This window comes from Drosophila simulans, chromosome 4 (assembly GCF_016746395.2).
Source record: "Drosophila simulans strain w501 chromosome 4, Prin_Dsim_3.1, whole genome shotgun sequence".
Classification (NCBI taxonomy): Eukaryota; Metazoa; Arthropoda; class Insecta; order Diptera; family Drosophilidae; genus Drosophila; species Drosophila simulans.
Genome location: NC_052524.2, coordinates 369,564 through 392,500, shown reverse-complemented (window position 1 = coordinate 392,500; position 22,937 = coordinate 369,564). Strand labels below are relative to the sequence as shown.

At 37.1% G+C, this 22,937-nt stretch overlaps 2 protein-coding genes and 1 long non-coding RNA gene across 9 annotated transcripts in view; 1 reads left to right on the top strand and 2 right to left on the bottom strand.

Moving 5' to 3' along the window:
• The window catches only part of LOC6740338 (calcium/calmodulin-dependent protein kinase type 1), a 12,759-nt gene extending 6,354 nt beyond the window's left edge, over positions 1 to 6,405 (bottom strand). The window contains exons 1-6 of one of the 7 annotated variants that reach the window (XM_039296226.2): positions 6,295 to 6,405; positions 5,384 to 5,598; positions 5,187 to 5,321; positions 2,120 to 2,164; positions 1,773 to 1,847; positions 1,579 to 1,717 (exon numbers count right to left, since the gene is read on the bottom strand). In XM_039296226.2, the coding sequence (XP_039152160.1) occupies positions 1,579 to 1,717; positions 1,773 to 1,847; positions 2,120 to 2,164; positions 5,187 to 5,321; positions 5,384 to 5,499 (510 nt within the window). In that variant the 5' untranslated portion in view covers positions 5,500 to 5,598; positions 6,295 to 6,405. Of the gene's footprint in view, positions 1 to 1,578; positions 1,718 to 1,772; positions 1,848 to 2,119; positions 2,165 to 5,186; positions 5,322 to 5,383; positions 5,599 to 5,666; positions 5,885 to 6,276 lie in introns of those variants that run through there. The other 6 variants (XM_039296227.1, XM_039296225.2, XM_039296223.1 and 3 more) reach the window with 6 other exon arrangements.
• Positions 6,406 to 8,457: 2,052 nt separating this feature from the next.
• LOC6724708 (protein BCL9 homolog) lies at positions 8,458 to 15,317 on the top strand. Its single transcript, XM_016180582.3, has 6 exons — positions 8,458 to 9,105; positions 9,164 to 9,454; positions 9,909 to 10,118; positions 10,767 to 12,767; positions 13,079 to 13,275; positions 13,333 to 15,317. The coding sequence occupies exons 1-6, from the start codon at positions 8,940 to 8,942 to the stop codon at positions 14,869 to 14,871; spliced, it is 4,404 nt and encodes a 1,467-aa protein (XP_016022623.1). The 5' UTR covers positions 8,458 to 8,939; the 3' UTR covers positions 14,872 to 15,317.
• Positions 15,318 to 15,837: 520 nt separating this feature from the next.
• On the bottom strand, positions 15,838 to 22,020 carry LOC120285218. Its single transcript, XR_005544477.2, has 2 exons — positions 20,247 to 22,020; positions 15,838 to 18,888 (listed from the first exon to the last, which is right to left on the bottom strand). It is a non-coding gene; the product is annotated as an uncharacterized LOC120285218 (long non-coding RNA).
• Between the last annotated feature and the right edge of the window lie 917 nt (positions 22,021 to 22,937).

Below are 22,937 nucleotides of genomic sequence, written 5' to 3'. Positions count from 1 at the left end.
GAAACGAGCACGTATCATCACGATACCTAAAGCCGGAAAGCCGCCAACGCAGATCGATGCATATCGCCCAATCAGCCTGCTATCAACATTCTCAAAGATTTTTGAGAGAATACTCTTAGCCCGCCTGATGGAACTGCCGCAAGTAGTGAACCACATACCTCCACACCAATTTGGTTTCAGGAAGTCCCACGGCTGCCCTGAACAAATACATCGACTGGTAAACCAGGTGACGCATGGCTTCGAGCACAAACTCTACACGGTCGGCGTCTTTCTAGACGTGAAGCAAGCGTTTGACAAGGTGTGGCATGAGGGCCTTCTATACAAGATGAAAGCTCTCCTTCCTGCTCCCTACTATGCCATCCTGAGATCGTTCATCTCTAATCGGACGTTCGACGTTGCAGTGCGTGATGCTCGATCCAGCCTGGAAGAGATTCACGCAGGAGTTCCACAGGGAAGTGTTCTTGGGCCCTTCCTATACACCCTGTACACTGCTGACATGCCATCTCCCGCAAACAACGCTTAAGTCCCCCCGGCTCAGCTGCTCCTGGCCACTTACGCCGATGACACTGCCATGCTGGCGTCTCATCCTTCACTGCAAACTGCCTCCAACGCAGTCCAGGAATGGCTGCACGCAATCGAAAAATGGACTGCCAAATGGAATGTGGCCATTAACTCCTCAAAGTCAGCCTGTGTAACTTTTTCCCTGCGACCCGGAACCTGCACAGATCTGACCTTCGATGGAAGCCCTATCACCAATGCTAGTTCGCACTGCTACCTAGGAGTTCATCTAGATCGGAGACTGACCTGGAGGGCCCACATCACGTCGGTCAAATCTAAGTCACTGGCGAAGCTAAAAAAGCTCGACTGGCTCTTCCACTCCAGCAAACTTCAAATGAGCTCTAAGGCTCTTTTAATCAAAGCCATTCTCGCTCCAACGTGGAGTTATGCCATCCAGGTGTGGGGAACTGCCGCCAAATCCCAGCTTAATAGGCTCCGTGTGGTCCAGTCGAGAGCTGCACGTCACGCATCTGGGCTCCCCTGGTACGTGACGAACATGGTCATCGAAAGAGATCTGAAAGTTACCCTTCTTGGGGATCAGATTAATTTCCACAGCAGCCGTTATGCCGACAGGCTTATGGCCCACCCGAACCGACTAGCAACTATCCTAGCTGATCCCATCTCCCTCCGAAGACTGAAGAGGGTACACCCCAGCGATCTCCTTACCCGGAGGATAACATAACATATTACATTTTAAGTAATTGATAACTAGTCTAGATTTTCCTTTCTTTTGTACTTTATAATTAAGAAACCACTTGGTCTCATTTATATTTATCACACATTAGGTTAAGTTCAGAGGAATTACTGAACGATTCCTTTTGAAACCTTAATAAATAGTAACCAAATTTAAAAAAAAAAAAAAAAAAAAAAAAAAAAAAAACAGGCGAGGCTAATATGTATTACCTTTCGTTAACCCATATAGATTTCAAAGATCCATTGCCTATACATTTCTTTTTCCTATTTCCTTTTCATAAGTGCCAAATGATCATACAAGATACAAATCAGATAAAAATGTCTTACCTTAAGATCACGATGGACGACTCCTTGTTCATGCATATAATCAACCGCTTCTAGTATCTGTCTTATAAGGTGAGAAGCGTCCTTTTCAGTGTAGGACCCCTTTTCGACAATGCGATCAAAGAGTTCGCCACCAGTAACCCTGGAAGTACCAAAAAAGGAAGTAAAACAACTAGGTACAGGTTGCATTAACGTACAACTCCATAACGAGATACACCTTTGACTTGTCCTCATACGTTTCCAAGAGTTGCACTATATTTGGATGAGTTAACCTGGAAGTAAAATTGTAATCAATTTATTTTTTGTGGGTATCAGCCGGAATTAAAAGAATATAAGCAATAAATGTTTGACCTCGTGAGATGTAGGAAATCGCAAAATATTTTAAATACACCTTTAACGCAATACCTAAAGTTTAGTCTTGAGAAGCCATTTTGAATTATAATCAATCTGACGTTATGTGACAGAAGCCTCGAATCGCTGTTCGAAGACTGACTCATATGCGAGTGCACAGTAAGTTCAAAATGGGATTGGGATATGAACTCACCGCGTTCCATTTAGACATTTGCCATCGAAATGATTTGCACTGAACCTAAACGTGAAAAGAAAGTAAATTAAGGAAACAACAAGAACGAGTTTATAAAACAAGAAAATCAATATAAAAAGCCAAGAAAATAAAGATGCTTGCGCAAACACTCTGTTAACGCTTTCCTAATAAGTTTTTATACGCGTTACTCGTAGAGTAAAGGGTATACTGGATTCGTTGAAAAATATGTAACAGGTAGAAGGAAGACTTTCCGACCATATAAAATATATATATTCTTGATCAGGGACAATAGCCAAGTCGAAATAGCCATGTCCGTCTGTCTGTCCGTATAAACGTCGAGATCTCAGAAACTATAAAAGCTAAAAGGTTGAGATCAGGCATACCGACTCTAAAGACATAGACGCAGCTGAAGTTTGTTGACCCATATTGCCACGTCCACTCTAACGCTTACAAACCGCCCGAAAACTGACACACCCACACTTTTGCAGAATGTTTTGAATGTTTTCATATTTTCATTTCTAAAAATATTAAGAAACTTCACTTTTTTATTTCCTTTTTTCTAAAAACCTTGTTGCCACTCCCATTCTAACGCCCACAAACCACCCACAACTGCCACGACCAAACCTTTTGATGCTTTAATATTTTTCCGTTTTTTTCAGTAGTCTTGTGAATTTCTATCCATTTGATTAAAAAAAACTGTCAAAAATGTGAGCGTTTCAGTTTTGGGTGGTTTTAGTTTTTTGGCAATTTGATAGAAATTTACAAGACTAATAAAATTATGAAAATATATCAAAAAAATTTTCTGTCGTGGGCGAGGCAGTTTTTGCCGGTTTGGGGGCGTTACAGTGGGCGTGGCAACATGGGTCAGCAAACTTGCGCTGCGTCTTTGCCTCTACAATCTGTATGCTTATTCCCGACCTTATAGCTTTTATAGTTCTTGAGATCTCGACGTTTATACGGACGGAAAGGCAGACGGGCGGACAGGGTCAATAATATTCTAGTGTCTTTGATCAGATCGACTCGGCTATTGATCCTGATCAAGAATATATGTACTTTATATGGTCGGAAACGCTTCCTTCTGCCTGATTCAACGAATTTTGTATAGCCTTTTACTCTACGAGTAACGGTCATAAATATTTTCAATTGCTCTAAATAATGTATTATAAAAAAATTTTTGATATTAATTAAATATTAATAAAATTGGCCACCCACAAAAAATTGAGAACGAAAAAACCGAGATCGATTGTAACCAGCGCACTCAGTGGCCTCAACCATTCTCAGAAGATATTTCTTGATATCGAGACGAAACGATCTCTAAGTCGATAATTTCAGGCGTAAGCAGTCCCGGTTTTTAGATTTAAGAAAAGATACATAGCGGAAGACCAAAGACCTGTAAGTAAGTATTATGCACATATAACTCTATGTGTATGTGTACTAACAATATTTTTTCATTTTATTTAGTTTAACAAGCAAGCGTATTGGTATTTTCCTAGCGTGGTTTGTTTTTAATTTATTAAACTTAATTTAATTTTAAGCGATATGTGTTTCTTCCTTTGCAGAGTATATAGTATTGTGTATCTACACAATAACGATTATTTAATCGTTAAGAGCACTGTATATGTATTTCTGATGTGAATTTTTTTTGTTAAGTAAAATTTTACATATGTCAAATAAAATGCCTTTTTTAAATGAATTTTTTTTGTATTCGCAATGGGAATTGATCTCGGTATATTTTCAAATGTTGGGCGTTGGAGTGGGCGTGAAGTTTTGTGCGTTACAGTGGGAGTGGCAAAAACTTTTTTGGTATATCGATAGAAATTGACAAGTCCAATGATTAACAGAAAAGGTTTTGTGGCCGTTAGAGTGACAACCATATGAACAAACTTGCACTGCAACACTATAGCTTTGGACAGATCGACTCCAATCCTGTTTAAGATTCTATAGGGGGTTATATAGGGTCGAATACGTTTTCTTACCCGTTGCGTATTTTACAGCCAAACTAGTATGCCCCTTTATTCTACGAGTAACGGGTATAATTAAGATCAAACGTTTGGCTAGGTATTACAGCGATAGTTAACTTTGATGTGGATTGTTTAAAAACATACATTTCAAACTACACTACTTTTAGCAGAAATGGTTTCCAAAAATTTTAAAACATATTTTAGACTAGCAATACTCTATTCTTAAAGTTTGAACAAAATTTTAGGTATTTTTTTTAGGTTAAAACAAGAAAGGAAGCTACCTTCGGCAAACCAAAGATTATAATAGCTGGCAGTAATAAAATATTTAAAAAATACTTTTTTTAATACTTTAAGAAGGATAAAACCAATATACCCTGGACAAAATACTTTAATTTCACCTAATTGTTGGATTGTAAAAAATCCCTTGATTTTTAACAGACGCGCATTGCAACGATATAGTGTTATCCTAACTTTTTGTTAAAATTATCTGAAAGTTTTGTTTATAAGCAAATGCGGTCATTTACATAAACGTATGTTATGGTTGAGCATTCATTACTCAAGTTATGTTAACTATTTTACTCATACTATTACTACTATTTTCACAATTGTAATATCTTAATCGGTATGTTATTAAAAATTTTAATAAATAAAAATTAAAATCTCTGATATTAACATATACTTTTATATTTCTTAGTAATGGAAAATGTAAGATCAAGAAAAAGAAGTGAATATTAAACATAAATTAGCCAGTACAAATTTGAACTAAGGATTTCACTATGCCGATTACCAAACACTATTCTGTAGACGCGACTTAAATATGCATATTGACTTTGTTGTTTTTAATTGGTTTATGATCACATACCACGAATAAAAAATAATTGTTTAAATATTGTGGACTTCATTTCAAAATCTAAATTTTTATATGTAAATATAATAACAAATGATTTCGTTCAACATTTAATGATCAAATGCAAAGTTAAGAATTGTCAGTTTTCAAATTTCATATTTTCTTTCGGTTTACAGGCACAAACTTATTATTTTATTTATTCCAAGTTGTATCGGCTCCTATTTTCCTTTTAACGTGAACTCTAAATTAACTTCCTTACCTTCTCAAAACGCGAATTTCATTCTCCAGAGATTCTTCCTTTCCCTTTAAAGCTTTCTTATCGATAATTTTCACTGCAAAATGTTCGCCTGGCGAATCTTTGCTTTCCGCTAGGCGTACTTCTGAAAAGGCTCCACTTAAGCGGTAAAAGAAGGTTAGTCATTAAAATACTTAAACATCTTTTTGCTTAGCACGTACGTCCCCAGGAGTCCGTGAAGATTGTACTTCTCTTCAATCGACACTTGCTTATTGAGCTCCTTTATGTCCTTCGCCTTGGCTTTCTTGCCCGAATCCTTTTTGCCAAACAAAGGCATTTCTAAGCAAGTTGATTTCGAAGTAGTTTGTATTTTAGACTGCCGAAATTCGCATCGTTATTACTCGTCAACAGTTTAAGCCAGACTTCTCACAGGGTTCTAAAAGTTATAACGACAAACCCTATCAGCGAAGACGATCATATATATTCACAAAAGCATGTACATACATACATCGCTAGACACAAAGCAATGCAGTTGTTTTCTGTTGGGAGCTCAATTATTCCGCTCAGTAATGAGCTCAGCTGCCAAAGGTTAAATTTTAGCTGATTACCTTATATTGCGTACATCTGTAGTCGAAAACAGACACTCGCATATCACACATATATTATATATATATATACATATCATATTTACATATCACACATATATATATATATATATCATATATTTATATATTATATATTATATTTTATATATTATTATAATATATTGTTATATTATGGTTTTATTTACATATATATGTATATATGTTAAATATATGTTTAAGAAGTATAATTTTAATCTTGCCGAATATCTTAACGAATTAACCAAAAAACAAGCGCAGGATCCCGGTGGTTTCACTTGAAAACTGAAAACAATTAAAGACGAATTTTTAAAACGTTCTCCATATTGCAGACTTTGTTGCAAGTCAACACGTTTCTATTTAAAAAAATTCATCAAATGTATCTAGAGACTGTTTACAGGTCCTTTTGTTTACACAAATATTTATTCAGTATTCTCCGAATCTATAAATACTTGTGCGTAGCAGCGTAATGTCTGTTTTGAAGGAGTACGCACGCTAGAAATTACAATTACTTTTATTATTGATTTATTGATTTTATTCAGGCGCTGGCGCAACCATTGTGGCAGTGTTGACCAGTCAGCTTTTTTTTCCTAAAAACTGTGTACTAATAAACTATGTATATGTAGTTGTTCCCAAAAGCTATATTGTAACATATAGCATAGTAAGTTAGTGATTATACATTTGGGATTTTTATTAGCAAAGCAAATTTTTCAAGTTGTTTTTTGATATTTTTTATACATAATACTGAATACTATACATTTATACAGTCAAAATCTTTTGCTAAAGTAACTTTCAACCGAAACCGACAGTAAGTGATGCTTTTTAAGAATGCACACTCTTATGAGCTTCTTCACTGCTGTTGCAATCACCTTTCTAAAAACACTTTAAACAAAGTTAGCTCCATATGTATGCTATAGTACTAAGTGTTTAACATGCATATATTTTTGTTTTCCAAAAACCACAGTTGATGTTGTATACTTTTTATTGAATAAATGATTTTGCTTGTGTATTTTTCTTTCTGCTGTCTGATGGCAACGCACCACAGCATGGTCAGGTCAGCTTATGACGTTACATCGCTGACGGCTGAGAAAGCCATCAATTAACCATCAATATTTGTATAAATAATTCATAATATTCAGACGATTCGGCTCCCCTAAATAAAACTACTTATTTTTCTTATTCCCAAAAAAACAAATGATTTCCATACAAACGTTAAAGAATAAGTGTTTGCCTTAACTAAATTTTGTTGACCAAAATTGTGTGCCGATGTACATTTTAATGAATAGAAAATATATTTAAATAAATTGAATTCCTAAAATAATTTAAGTTTAAGTTTAGTTACTTATATTTTACGCGATAAATCAAAAATAATGTCAGCCAATGGTGTTCCGAGAAATAAATGACATACTCGAAAAATATAAAGTTGGAGTTACTGATATAAAAAAATGGCCAGTACGATTTTCACATATTTGCTTACCGTGGAAACACTGTTCTATTGTTTCCAAATCTAAGTGGAACTTTAAGCGTGACAAACTTATTTTGAAAAATTAGCATTGATTCTCAAAATTGTGACACTTGACCTGGGTCTAATGTGCCGGCTTACATTAAACCTGAATAAATGTAACAATGTAACAAACATTACTAGGTGATTAAAAATATTTAAGCAAATTTATATTTGTACTCTATTGATTCCCTGTTGATATCTTGGAACTAAATCTTGGAACCAATCATGGAAATTATAATTCTTGCGAATCGTTAATGGACTGGAACAGGGCGCGATATTTCAACTTACTAGAGATCATTCCAAAGAAACAGTTGGGAAATGAAAACGCTCTGATGTTCTAATTTAAACAACTACCATTAGTCTGCGCCTTAAGAAAAAAATGCTTAAGCTTAATGTATTATACAATTTTCATTTTCTGCAAAATTTTGATGAATAAATAGCTAATGATGGAGTACATTCAAATTTGTTTTTTTTTTTAGATAAGTGACTGTGACATTAGATAATAGCAATTTCACACAGATACCAATATATCCGTCCCATGTTTGAATTAAAAATTTTCAAGTTAATTAAAATTATAATCGATTTTTAGAAAACCTTTTTGAGGCAAAACATAATTCTTAACTGGCTATTACTCAGCCGGTTTTTGTTAATATGAAATGGGAAAAAATCAAACTACTTTCGACAAGTGTGGACGTGGCAGTTTTGAGTCAAAAACATACGGTTAGACGGACTAGCCATATCGACTAGTCTATAACTATCCTGCTCAAGTATATATATATTTTACTCAACGTGTAATGGGCCTTATTAACTGTGAGAAGAAGACAACAACGCCGGTTGTTAAGATATTTATAAGAGTTGCGCGATGTCCCTGTTATCGAGCAAATATAGATAATAAAAAGAAATAAACGAAACTAAAACGAAACTTTTCCAACCAATATGAATAAATATATTAGCTCAAATTAGATATGTTATTTTGCGGAACAACGGGGACCCACACATGCAAATGCGTCGAATTAATTCAAAATAAAATAAATATGGGATTGCTGACTGAGCTTAATGAAGTTCAGTGGGTCTTGCTTATATCTTATATATATTTATCTTATTTGAGTAGTGGATGTTGTATGGAATACCCTGATTATTTATGACTTAAAGCTACCAGATCTATAATTCTAGTATGATTGAAATAATTGGACCAACTTTGGTTTGTTCGAATTATCGCGGTCTGGTCACATATAAGAGTAGTAATTACATTTTTTATATATATTAGATTGTTTCTCTTATTATGCGAGCTAATATGTTTATTCCAAAGAATGTTGGCAATTTTCGACTCCTGCTAACATAACGCACGGTTAAAGTAGTAACACTTGGGTCTCCACGCCCACAATTACTTTAGCTTTATACGATGCTCGCAAGTGTTATTGCATTTGCACATATACATAAAATTGTGGCATAGGATAGGAGAATTCCACATACAGAAATAAAATAAAACAATATAAAGTCCTCCAGTAAAATTTAAAATGATATAAGCGAATGCATGTGAGTGGTTGAGTGCGTGCGTGAAAGCAGTAAAACGATGGATTTTAATTACGACTCGAGCAATTAGACACACAAGGGATCTTAGGAAGGTCGATTTGAAGGAATTCGATTTCTACGATGCTCTCGACAACAATGCCCCGCAGTCCGCAACCAAACTCCGATGCCTCCTCAACAAGTGCATCTGGATCAAATCCTGGAGTAGCGATCGGAAATGGGGATTCGGCGGGGAGCAGAAGTTCTCCAAAGACCCTTAAAAGCGAACCCTTTTCTACTCTGTCGCCGGGTGAGACATGTATTGATTTTTCTTTGTGAGGAATTATAACAACTCTCCGTGTTTCCAGATCAAATAAAAGTGACGCCAGACGAAGGTACAGAGAAAAACGGACTATCAACTACTGATAAAGCTGCAACTGGAGGACTCCCAGGCGGTGGAAATAATCTGCCTGAGGGACAAACTATGCTAAGGCAGAACTCAACGAGCACCATCAACTCGTGCCTAGTCGCTTCACCACAAAACTCCAGTGAACACTCGAATAGCAGCAATGTGTCTGCTACAGTGGGCCTTACTCAGATGGTAGATTGTGACGAGCAATCGAAGAAAAACAAATGTAGTGTGAAGGACGAGGAAGCTGGTAAGACTGCCTTACAAATTGTTAAAAAAAATTGAAATGAATTGGCGTTTACCTTTGTTAATCATTTAATTGTTTTTTCCTCGCAATGCGTACAATTTTAGTTTTATACTTGTAATCTTGACTAAAACTTGCGAATCTCGGATCAAAACAGACTAGGATCCGTATTTAAGGCCATAAAATTATTAAAACATCTTCATGGAACACATATCATGGATATATTTAAACATCTCAAGAAAGACATCAAATTGGATCAACTAATGATCAGTTTGGGAAATAATGGCTATACTTTCTAGAAAATATTAATTTAAAAACTTTCTGAGTAGAATGATATGACAGTCACAATAGTTTTCTAGTTAAAACGCTAAAGCATTTTGAATAGCAGTGCTACGCAGATGCTACTAGACGTGTTGTTTTTACAAGATAAATAAAAGTAACCATTAATGTCCCATTTCAGAAATAGGTTCTAATAAGGCAAAAGGTCAAGCAGCTGGTGGCGGCTGCGAAACAGGTTCTACATCCAGTTTGACTGTCAAGGAAGAACCCACCGATGTCTTAGGCAGTTTGGTAAATTTGAAAAAAGAAGAAAGAGAAAATCATTCGCCAACGATGTCCCCTGTTGGTTTCGGTTCAATTGGTAATGCACAGGACAACTCCGCAACGCCGGGTAAGTTTTAAGAGATCCGTATAAAGCTTTGGCTTTTGTGCGCTCTTTCTAATTTTCTCCTTTTAACTGGGTAATTGATAGTCAAAGAACTATTATAGCGTTATCTCCTGCCTTTTAATTTTATTTTAATTAAGAAATAAAATTTATTGATTAACCGGAATTGAAATATCTTCTGAATTAGGGCATATCCTTCCACACATCAGAAATCATTGTAAACGAGAGTGTGCTACTGCATGCTACCAAAAATGATTAGTTTAGAAAAATGGGTGTCGTTTTGCAGGAAGTATTCGTTTTAAAGGATATGTGATTATTTTATTAAACCCCTTTAATCGGGACCACATTTGTTCGACGACTTTTTGGAAAAACAAATGGTTTAGATGGTTTAAAACAGAATTCCACGGTTTCAAATACTAAACCAGGTTTTTGATTGTTTTAATGTTAAAATGTTTCATTCCATTAAGTTCAGACAACCACAGCAGATTTTCATTTCTGCGCATATATATAGAAGACGCCTTCACACAATCTTTTGGAGCACTTCACCACTACGTGGAGTTCCGCACATAGTAATTTTTGTATAGATTATTTCCGAGTTATATTAATTTTATATGGTGTATTTTAATAAATATCTTATTTATTTATTTTACTTAGTTAAAATAGAAAGAATTACAAGCGACAGTACCACGGAAAAAAAAGGATCGTCCTTGATAATAAATAATGACGAAATGAGCATGGAAGGCTGCAATCCGTTGAATCCCGATTTTATCAATGAATCTTTAAATAATCCTCCAATTTCGAGCATATTAGTAAGTGGAGTAGGACCAGTACCCGGAATCGGAGTTGGAACCGGGGCGGGGAATTTATTGACTGCCAACGCCAATGGAATCTCCTCGGGTAGCAGTAATTGCTTGGATTACATGCAACAGCAAAATCACATCTTCGTGTTTTCAACTCAGCTGGCCAACAAAGGGGCCGAATCAGTTTTAAGCGGTCAATTTCAAACTATTATTGCTTATCACTGTACTCAGCCTGCGACAAAAAGCTTCCTGGAAGACTTTTTTATGAAAAACCCTCTAAAGATTAACAAGTTACAGCGGCACAATGCCGTTGGAATGCCATGGATAGGCATGGGGCAGGTTGGACTGACTCCTCCTAATTCTGTAGCAAAGATAACACAACAGCAGCCTCATTCAAAGACCGTAGGCCTATTGAAACCCCAATTCAATCAACATGAAAACAGCAAACGTAGTACTGTAAGCGCGCCTAGCAACACTTTTGTCGACCAGTCTGATCCTATGGGCAATGAAACTGATTTGATGTGCTGGGATGGCGGATCCTCAAACACCAATAGGTCTGGACATAACTCACGAAATCATGTAGACAGTATCAGTACATCCAGCGAGTCACAGGCAATAAAGATACTAGAAGCAGCTGGCGTTGATTTGGGACAGGTCACAAAAGGAAGCGATCCAGGTCTGACGACTGAAAACAACATTGTATCACTGCAAGGAGTTAAGGTTCCAGACGAAAACCTTACACCACAGCAGCGGCAACATCGGGAAGAACAGTTGGCAAAAATAAAAAAAATGAATCAATTTCTTTTTCCTGAAAATGAGAATTCAGTAGGAGCTAATGTAAGCTCACAGATAACAAAAATTCCAGGAGATTTAATGGGCATGTCGGGTGGCGGAAGCGGATCTATTATCAATACGACGATGCGACAACAGCATATGCCAGGTAACGCAAAATCTGAGCTCTTATCGGCGACAAGTTCAGGACTTTCGGAAGATGTAATGCATCCAGGGGATGTTATATCAGATATGGGTGCCGTAATAGGATGTAATAATAATCAAAAAACAAGCGTGCAATGTGGATCTGGAGTAGGAGTTGTCACTGGAACAACTGTAGCTGGAATAAATGTCAATATGCATTGCTCAAGCTCCGGCGCCCCGAATGGCAATATGATGGGAAACTCTACGGATATGCTAGCTTCGTTTGGCAACACAAGCTGCAACGCCATCGGAACAGCACCAGATATGTCTAAGGATGTTCTAAATCAAGATAGCCGAACCCATTCACATCAAGGGGGAGTTGCTCAAATGGAGTGGTCAAAGATTCAACACCAATTTTTCGAAGAACGCCTCAAGGGGGGCAAGCCCAGACAAGTTACTGGAACTGTAGTAACACAACAGCAAACCCCTTCTGGAACTGGTGGTAACTCGTCAAACAGCCAGGTGCGACCCCTGCAAGGTCCTCCACCTCCTTATCACTCCACCCAGCGATCTGCGTCAGTACCAATAGCCACCCAATCGCCCAATCCCTCGAGTCCAAACAACCTATCTCTCCCGTCACCGCGTACAACCGCAGCAGTCATGGGCTTGCCGACCAACTCTCCTAGTATGGATGGAACAGGATCATTATCTGGATCTGCTCCACAAGCTAATACTTCGGCGGTCCAGGCAGGCACAACAACAGTGCTCTCAGCAAACAAGAACTGTTTTCAGGCAGACACCCCATCGCCGTCAAATCAAAATCGTAGTAGAAATACCGGATCGTCAAGCGTTCTTACGCATAACTTAAACAGCAACCCAAGTACCCCCTTATCTCATCTATCCCCAAAGGAATTTGAGTCTTTCGGTCAGTCCTCTGCTGGTATGTTATATTTGTTGAATTTTTTTAAGACAAATCAAATATGAATTACGTTTAAAATAAGATTATACATTACATAATCCGGACATTTGATAAAAAAAATATTAAGGGCTTATAAGTGTATAATTATTATCTGGAAATAAATGATTTTCTGGACCGCCCATACATTTTTTGAATCCAATTTCTACAGTGATGGTTTAGAGATAATCTTCTATTACTATTACTATTAAACATGAAAATTCATATCGCGTTAATTCAAAATCGCTATTATTTAATAAGAAACTAAAAATATGTTAATTATAATATTTCTACAGGTGATAATATAAAAAGTAGGCGACCAAGCCCACAGGGTCAGCGGTCACCAACAAATAGTCTAATAGAAGCAAATAAAGATGTAAGATTTGCTGCCTCCAGTCCTGGTGTAATTTTTAACCCACATCCACATATGCAAAGCAATTCAAATTCAGCATTAAACGCCTATAAAATAGGCTCTACCAATATACAGATGGAGGTAATATTTAAATATTTTATTTAATGATTTTGTGTTTTAATTTATCTTCTTTTTCAGCGTCAAACATCAGCACAAGGTGGATCCGTACAATTTACTCGGCGCTCCGATAATATTCCGCTAAATCCCAATAGCGGCAATCGGCCGCCGCCAAACAAGATGACTCAAAACTTCGATCCAATCTCTTCTTTGGCACAAATGTCCCAACAACTAACAAGTTGCGTGTCCAGCATGGGTAGTCCAGCCGGAACTGGTGGTATGACGATGATGGGGGGTCCGGGACCGTCCGACATCAATATTGAGCATGGAATGATTTCGGGACTAGATGGATCAGGAATAGATGCCATAAATCAAAATAACTGTCATTCAATGAATGTCGTAATGAACTCAATGGGTCCCCGAATGCTGAATCCTAAGATGTGCGTCCCAGGCGGTCCAAATGGACCTCCCGGCTTTAATCCTAATTCCCCCAATGGTGGATTAAGAGAGAATTCCATAGGGTCTGCTTCAATACCTGGCTGTGGGTCAGCAAACTCTCCAAACTTTCAAGGGGTTGTGCCACCTGGTGCCCGAATGATGGGTCGAATGCCAGTCAATTTTGGTTCGAATTTCAATCCGAATATTCAGGTAAAGGCGAGTACCCCAAACACCATACAATACATGCCAGTAAGGGCACAGAACACCAATAACAATAACAACAATGGAGCTAATAATGTGCGAATGCCACCTAGTCTGGAATTTTTGCAGAGGTACGCAAACCCTCAAATGGGTCCTGTAGGCAATGGGTCGCAAATATGCCCACCATCAGCCTGCGACGGTACTCCTGGAATGCCCGGAATGATGGTGGGACCAGGAGCAGGAGCGATGCTAATGAATTCTTCCGGAGAGCAACACCAGAACAAGATCACAAACAATCCTGGGGCAAGCAATGGCATTAACTTCTTTCAGAATTGCAATCAAATGTCTATTGTTGACGAAGAGGGTGGATTACCCGGCCATGACGGATCAATGAATATTGGTCAACCATCTATGATAAGGGGCATGCGTCCACATGCCATGCGGCCAAATGTAATGGGTGCGCGGATGCAACCCGTTAACAGGCAAATTCAGTTTGCACAGTCATCGGATGGTCTTGACTGTGTAGGGGATCCATCATCATTTTTCAACAACGCTTCCTGCAACAGCGCTGGACCACATATGTTTGCATCATCACAACAGGCCAATCAGCCTAAAACACAACACCTGAAGAACATACCTAGTGGTATGTGTCAAAACCAACCGGGACTGGCAGTGGCACAAGGGCAGATCCAACTACAGGGGCAAGGACAGGCGCAGGGTCAGTCTTTAATTGGACCTACTAATTTAATGTCAAATGCAGGAAGTGTTAGTGCTACCAACGGCGTTTCTGGCATCAATTTCGTAGGTCCCTCTTCTACGGACCTGAAGTATGCCCAGCAATATCATAGTTTTCAGCAGCAGTTATATGCTACCAACACCAGAAGTCAACAACAACAGCATATGCACCAGCAGCACCAGAGCAACATGATAACAATGCCGCCGAATTTATCACCAAATCCAACGTTCTTTGTCAACAAATAAACGTCTAAATTTTTGCCGCCCTCGCCATGTATTGTTTACTAGTCTCCAAATTAAGACATGCATCTCTAGATAAGATTTTTGAAGCTTATTTACGTAGGTGTTTTTACAACGGAGAAAATAAACGCTTGGATATGCAAATGATAACGTTGGAAACAACATAATTTACTTGCAACTTTTAGAAGTAATGTCGAAGTTAAATGTAGAATCTGTAGTTTAACATAATAGGTCATCTGTACAAATAATTAAACATCGAAATTTTAGTTACCAGCAGCTATTTTCTGTTATGATTTAATATGTGTGCTGCTCTCTCTGTGTTAAATGAAATTAAAATATATATATAAATGTAAAACGCTATTGATATATATTGCTCTCAACTGTATTGTAATCAATATTAAGAGAACTGTAAATTCTTCCATATAAAGGTATTAAAAAAAGCACTGTGTTTACTTTTATGCTTATTTTTAAAGAATGGAAACAGTCCTTGTTCGCTGCGATGATAACCATCTTTCGCTGCAAAATTGAGAGTCTCCGCTGTTATTATACATTATTATAAATTTCAAACAGAAGTATTTACAGGAAATGGCGAAACCCTCGTTTGAAAAAAGTGGTTTGCGCTGAAGTAACGCTTAACGGATTCAATTGAATTGATCATACTGACTAGAAAAAAATTGTTTTTCCAGAAATGTGAGTGTATTACAGTTTCATACCTTACTCGTAGAGTTAAAGAGTGTACTAGATTCGTTCAAAAATATGCAACAGGTAGAATGAGGCCTAGAAATAGCATTCGTTGGAAAATCTAAATTCTGTACTTCAACGCGAAGGCGAAACTTCGTAATAACTTGTAGATTTAAAGCGTATACTTGGTTGTTTGAAAAGTATGTAACACGTAGAACGTGGAGATCTACGAAACTATAAACGTCAGAAGATTGAGATTTGAGAAAGATCACAGAGACAAAGAAGCCAACATATTTAAAAAAATTGTAAGTCTTTATTCAACTCATTATTTTTGTCCCATTTTCTATTGGCTTGGCAGGGAACTCGACTATAGCGATATCTATTGTTTTTGTCGATTTTGTTAACATTTCTTTGAGAAAAATCCTAATATACTGTACGCTTAAGTGTTTTATTTGATCGATACTAAATCAATACCTGCACTTTTATCTGGCGTCAGTGTCTTCTATGTCTTATTTATAGATTTTTGCGTAGAACTGCTGAGCACTGATATCGCCTGCGTCTTATATGTAGGTTTTGATATTGACTTGTTTCACAAGACGCCTGTTTCTGCCCAATAAACTTTTTAAATGGCAAGTGTACGTTGAGATTAAAGGAATTTCCAATATGACTAATTAATTTATACAGTGAGAAACCCAAATGGGAACCAGTGATGTCAACAAACGTCTGTTGTCCTTGAACTGTAAGATGAAAGAGAACAAATTAAAATTCATTTAAAAGTTTTGTTGTATAAAAAGGAAAGAATTAATTAAATTTACATATCCAGCCCAGTCGCTATAGATAGGTCCGTATGTCCAACTGTCTGTCCATCCACCCGTTTATAAGCTTAATAGACTGCCAGTTTTTAAGCTATCTACCACCAAAACCACCAAGGAAATCCGGCAACAGCCGAGAGAGAATGCAATAGTCGAGTTCCCCGATTATCAGATACCCGTTACTCAGCTAGTGTGAATGCGAACACGAAATTTCATAATAAATAAAATTATGAAGAAGTATCCAAAACATTATAAAAAATGTGGGCGTGGCAGTTTTTGGTGGTTTTAGGACATTAGAGTGGGTGGGGCAAAAAGGCTTTTTTGCAAATCGATAGAAATTTAAAAGACTAATACAAATGAGAAAAATAGATGACGGTTTGTGGGTGTGGATGTTAGAGTGGGCGTGGTCAACAAACTTACGCTGCGTCTTTGTCTCTAGAATCTGTATGCTGAATCTCAACTTTCTAGCTTTTATAGTTCCTGAGATCTCGACGTTCATACGGACAGACGCACATGGTTAGATCGATTCGGCTATTAATCCTGAACAAGAGTATATATACTTTATATGGTCGGAAACGCTTCCTTCTGCCTTTTAAATACTTTTCAACGAATCTAGTATACATTTTTACCAAAGACACTAGAATAACAAGATTCGTAAGGTCATACGATTTTTTTCACACGATTTTTTCGGGCTGGCTCTAGATTTTTGTTAACGAGCGAGAGAGCGGAGAGCTCTACAGCCAGCAGCTTTCTTCCACGCATACAGTGACATATGATAAAATATCCCCTAACCTTATTAGTTCTTAGACTTGAAATCTATTTTATTCATGATAAATTTTGTTTTTCAATCATTTAGTAATTAATTAGTAATAGCCGAATCCTATGTACATAATATCACAAAGTATATATTTCAAAAATTACTTTATATTAGACTAATTTTCATTGGACGTGTGTAAATTAGAGTATACATTTTTTAGTAAACATCGATTCTTAAGTGCTTATGATCGCACGTCGGCCCTCAAGATATCAAATTTGCATTTGCATAGGTGTGTATTATTTTTATGAAATATATTTATTTTTAAGTATTTCCTTTTTTTGGAAAGTATATTATAAATTACAAAAGCTATAATAACAATTCCAGATCGCAACTTTATTCTTTTATAAGTTGAAATATTGATGAACTTAATATTAATGGTGTAAAAGTACCCTGTTGAAGTTTTGCAACAAAATTGGGCAAAACTCCATATACATATGTAAATTCGTTTCTTGGATCAAAATGGATTTCGGCCCGAAAATCGTCTACCATCGCAAGTAAGCCAATTCTATTTTTACATTTTTTAAGCTCTCAATTTTACACGAGCGGAGAGAGGGCCATTTTAGCCACCACCAAAATAGTGACCACGCCAGTACTGGTTTTGCACTATGCAGCTGTTCGCAGAACTGATGATAACGAATGGAGTTGTCGGGATTCACGGTCCTTAGCTTATGAAGACCGAACAGCAACCTTCTCGACCTCAGCTTCTTCATGTCTTGTTAGTCAATGTCGAAGTGGACTGTCTCAGAACGTTTAATTCGTCCACCAGTACAGTTCTTCATCTTGCGTTCGGAGATCTCGAGCTCTTATTATGACGGACACGGTGTCCATCACGCTCTTCATGCTATATCAGATATGACCATGGATCTCAGATGTGACCCCTCTATCTTCTTTAATTTGCTTAAATATCGGCTATAAATGCTTTTGTACTATCATTGAAAGTATGATAGCAGCTGCTAATACTGTATTTTATAAGGTACAAATATACTAAGCCGATACCAGTTTGTTTTCTTCTGAACTGTTCGGTGTATATTAAAAAACCCACGGATTAATACAGTATTATTTGGGACAATGATTGATGACTTCATAGTTGTTCCTTAACGTACATTATTAATGCATAGGTACTACCAATGACTCTAGAATTCTATTGTCTTTGGTACTACACAGACAAATGATTCACCTTCATGTACACGCAAATAATCACTAATGTTAAATGTACCATATTTTCCCGGCCAGCTTAGGCAGGTGAGCCTCACTTGAAATTCTTAGCTCTTTTTCATGTTACATAGTGTGTAAAAGTGCTTCCCGAGACGAGGAGTGTAAAGTTCCTTGACTGTTTTGGCGGCGTTTGGTGCTTCCTTGACCCTTTGTCTCGCGGTCATTCAGGGTTTTCTGTAGTTCCAAACAATATAAAGAATCACTTATCCTATCCGCCAACCTTTGACTTCCATGCAAATGTTTTAATCTCCGTGAATCATCTGACTACGTTTTGCTTTACATCTCTTCGACGGTCCTTATCTTATTGACAATCTCATGCCTTGTAGTTAGCCAGGAGTTGGCTTTTTAATTTATATACTCGCATTGAACAACTATACTTCTCTCGGAGAATTATCTCTATTGCATTTGTTTATTGACCAATCTTTAATAAACTTGTTGACATATGTGTACGGTCTTCCGCGGTGCACTCATGGATGTGACCAATGCTTAATGAAGGCCCTATGTATTTGGATGGCAATAAAAACATTTTCTATTAGTATTGTTTTTTAGCAATATTTATTATTTGTTTTTGAAAATTCCAAAACTGTTATGGTTTCTTAAATAATAATAAGGACAGCGTCTGTTGTATTCATTCGCAGTACATGTTCTAGAAATAATCGGGAGAAGTCTTTATAGCTCAATTGTAGTGTGACACTTGTAGAATAAGGGTGTAGTCTTTTCGATGAAAAGTAAGTAACAGCAGAAGGAAGCGTTTCCGACACTATAAAATGTATACATATATATGTACATATATACATTCTTGATCATGATCATTAACGCTCGGGATCTATAAAAGCCAGAAAGTTAAGATTAGATATTCAGATTCTAGTGACGCCGAAGCTATGCAAGCTTGTTTCAGTATATTGCCACACCCACAAACCGCCCAAGTCTGCCACACCACGTTTTTTAATATTTATATTTATATTTATTTACTTTAACTCTACCAGCAACGGGTATAAATAGACTTATTTTTTTTAAATAAAAAATTCTTATTATTTTGGTAATATGTTTCAATTCCTCATGTGTCATTTATGTATATATTATATAACGTTTGCATGGCGATAACATCCTTAAAGAGCACCTCTTAATAGTTACTTAAGAGAAAAAATTAATTAAATACATATTCCAAGCAATAAACCGACCTTACTGTTATTTTAACCGCAACTGTACCTTTATGAATTAAAGTCATTACTCTAAAGTAATACTCTTAAATAACTGTTACAAAATATGTATACGAAATAAAGAAACAGCGATTGCAACGTTATTGAGTTGCCGAATCTGATTACGTTCTTGATGGGGGTGAGTATTCTGGAAATGAAAGAAAACAAAATGGTTGGCCGAACGAACATTCGTCGGAACCATCCACAGTACAAATACAAATCCACCCTCATTTTGCGGAAGAGTTTTGCACTTACAAAAACAAAAATAAGAAAAAGAAGAAAGCTGACAAATGGGACACTCCTATTTCTGCAAACTAAACAAAATGGTGTAGAGAAATGATAAATATGTAAATAAATTGTTGAAGGAACACTTGTTTGGAAATGCCAATTCCTAAAATGTGTATTATTTACATACATAAGTATTATAAAGGACGCTTTGTGTGTAAATAAGTATATTGAACAAAATCTGACTTTGAAATTTACATAAAACCAGAAAACTTGCATGTTGTAGAAGAAAAATTATTTTCTTAACTCTTGATCCTGAACACCCCATTTGTATGTATAATAGTATAATATATAATTATATATGAAAGATATTTGAATGATATTCACATTGGCTTTATAGACCAATTTTTGGTTTTGAAGATAAATTGTTACCATCTTTATAGAGCTAACTGGCTAAGTTAACTGGGACGTCCTTTAAACATGCTGATTTTTATAATTTTTCAATTCCTGTTTCGTAGTATTACATTTTTATGATTAGGTGCCAATAATGCGAAACATATAGGCAAATGTCTAATTAAATGCAATTATAGTTTACATGATTTTGCTGACTATTCCTATGGAAGTAATACCTGTGCGCACCTATTTTAGGGGTAATGCGAGCTGCTATTTAAATTTTTGAGCAAATCTATAAAGTCTTAAAGAAGTAAATTTATAAAAGTATTTGAAATTTGTAAATTAGAATTACCAAACCCACGTTCAAAATTATTGAAATCTGATCTTTTGGAATCTGTTAAAAGTTAATCTGTTAAAATTTTCAGCACTGCGTGCTGCTTGCATGTCCCTATATATTTCCCACTTCCTTAAGCTGATTAATTAGTATATAATAGTCTCGGCCATCGACTAAAAGCGTTCTCCCTTGACTTCACTGGAATATAACTTTTTAATAACTGATAGCAATCGGAATCCAAGTTTATTTGTGTACTTTGTATCCATTCTAGTACATTCTTGTTATAATACGACCATAGCACTAATTCCCATTTTTTATGAATATAATAACCCGGGTCTCAGATCGGTTTTACACGAATTAGAATTCACTACGAGTATTAGAGTTATATTCCAGCTTCCAATAGGTATCAATATTCTGCAACACAAGCGTATGTTGATAAGGCACGTCATTCATCCTCCTCCACACATGTTTGCGATAGCTCCTTTGAAACTCAACTGCGGCGGTACGAAGCGAAACACTAAGTGAGACAATGTAAGGGAAAACTGTTTGCCAAAAGCAACTGAGACTTCATATTCACATGTGAGAGCGGATGTGTGGTGAGTTGCGCTACGGAAAACCATGCTCGGGCCAAGGGGTAAAGGAGAAGAGCAGCGCAGGACATTTAGAAAGGCTCGATTGTTGCATATGTCTGATTTGAGACCCAACAGAACCAGTCTGACCAGTTTATAGCGGTCCTGATTCCAGTTGCCGAAGGTCGGACGCTTATGCAAATTTAAACCAACTGACCCAACCCCAACTCGCATGGCCATCTGGCTCGGCCTTGCCCAACCCGACTACCCAGCTAACCCAACCCCGTTTGCTGCTCCGAACTGATTTGGCTTAGCGTGAGAAAACCAGTTTCCTCGATGTGTTCCGTCCCCTTGGTCAGACCATCAAGTGTCCGGTAACCTAACGTCCAGAATGAAGACTAGGAGCAGGAAAACGACACAGTCATAGGAAGACCGGAGCGCAGCTGCAAGCCGGAGTTCTTCATGAACGACATTGACTCACTGACGCACATAAGAGTCAGTGGGGTTGGTTATTTCCAGTTCAAGATCTCGTCATTTGCATATGAAGGTATCGTGCCAACAAGAACAACAAACGATCCCTACTGAGAGTTGTCAGCGCCTTGTACGAGCCAAGCTTTGGGCGAAGCAGTTTCAGAGTGTCCCTACCCCTTGTTTGTTTTTTTTTAAACAGAGTCACTTGTTATCTAGTCAATAATGTTTATTCAACAGAGGAGGAAAATCGCCCTTTCCAGGACCACTGTACAAAATTATACGCGACTGTACCAAGAACATCATTAGTGAAGTCTTCTTTCGGTATTTACTCCTGCCCGCTATCGAATAACCATCCATCCCATTTTCCGTCCCCAGCACTTTCTTCTTCCTTGGCCTTGCTTTCCATCCATTCCTCTCCTTGCGCAAGACGATGATTTAAAAATTTAATGCCTCGCGGCTATTAATGAAAGAAAATGCTCGCGTAATAAAACAAAACGCAATTCTGGGCCAAGTCGGCATGGGGGTGGAAATGGACCTTAGAATTGAGTAGCGATGGTGGGCGGTGGTGGTGATGTTGGTGGGTGTGGGTGTTCGCTGTTCGGTTGTCCAAATGGGCCGGGCTGATAGAAAATGGGACGCGGGAAAGCGCCGGTATTGGAGGCGAGAAAAATCAAAAGAAAAGAAATAAACATGGCGCGTGTTTGCAAAAAAAAAAAAACAAATTTTAAATTCAAATATTGATGATAATGGCGTGGAAGTATAGCTCAGCGCTATCGTAATGCGATGGAAACCGATTTTCTTTGGTAGAGGCAGTGCTGCCCTCGAAGGGGGTTTTTGCAAGGATTCTGATTCTAATAGATGGAGGATTGCGAGTGTAGGAGTATAGCTTCTGGGGTCTGGGTCTTAAAAGGTTCACGACGCAACTCTTGAATGGTGGTTGCTTTTCGTGATATTTAAATTATTTTCTCTAGATTTCTTAAACACGCCCAATGGGATACAAAGCCAAACGTGGACGAATTTTTACAACTTAACCCCAGTTAAAGATATTTTATAGCAGTATAACATACTTGTGGTTAAACACGAATGATGTTTGATCGTAGAACACTCTGGTAGCAATAGTATTTGGAATTCGCGCCTAGAAAACATATTATAATTCAACTTTACGATTTTTTTTCCTATTTTTATTCAAGTCAACAAAGCAGTATTAAAACACGAAATATTTATTTTTTACATATCCAATTTTAAATGATTTTCGTAACTCAGAGTGCAAATTTTAGAAATTCGACAACATTGGTTTAGGGCGATGTTTTCATCAATTTAATAAATGATCAGATAATGATAGAGACTATATTTTTA

What these genes read in the sequence shown, in the direction of transcription:
- LOC6724708 (XM_016180582.3), top strand. Translation starts at nt 8,940, where the DNA reads ATGCTCTCGACAACAATGCCCCGCAGTCCGCAACCAAACTCCGATGCC. An exon ending in TGTGAAGGACGAGGAAGCTG is followed by an intron (nt 9,455 to 9,908) that starts GTAAGACTGCCT and finishes GTCCCATTTCAG; the next exon opens with AAATAGGTTCTAATAAGGCA. An exon ending in TTTCGGTCAGTCCTCTGCTG is followed by an intron (nt 12,768 to 13,078) that starts GTATGTTATATT and finishes ATATTTCTACAG; the next exon opens with GTGATAATATAAAAAGTAGG.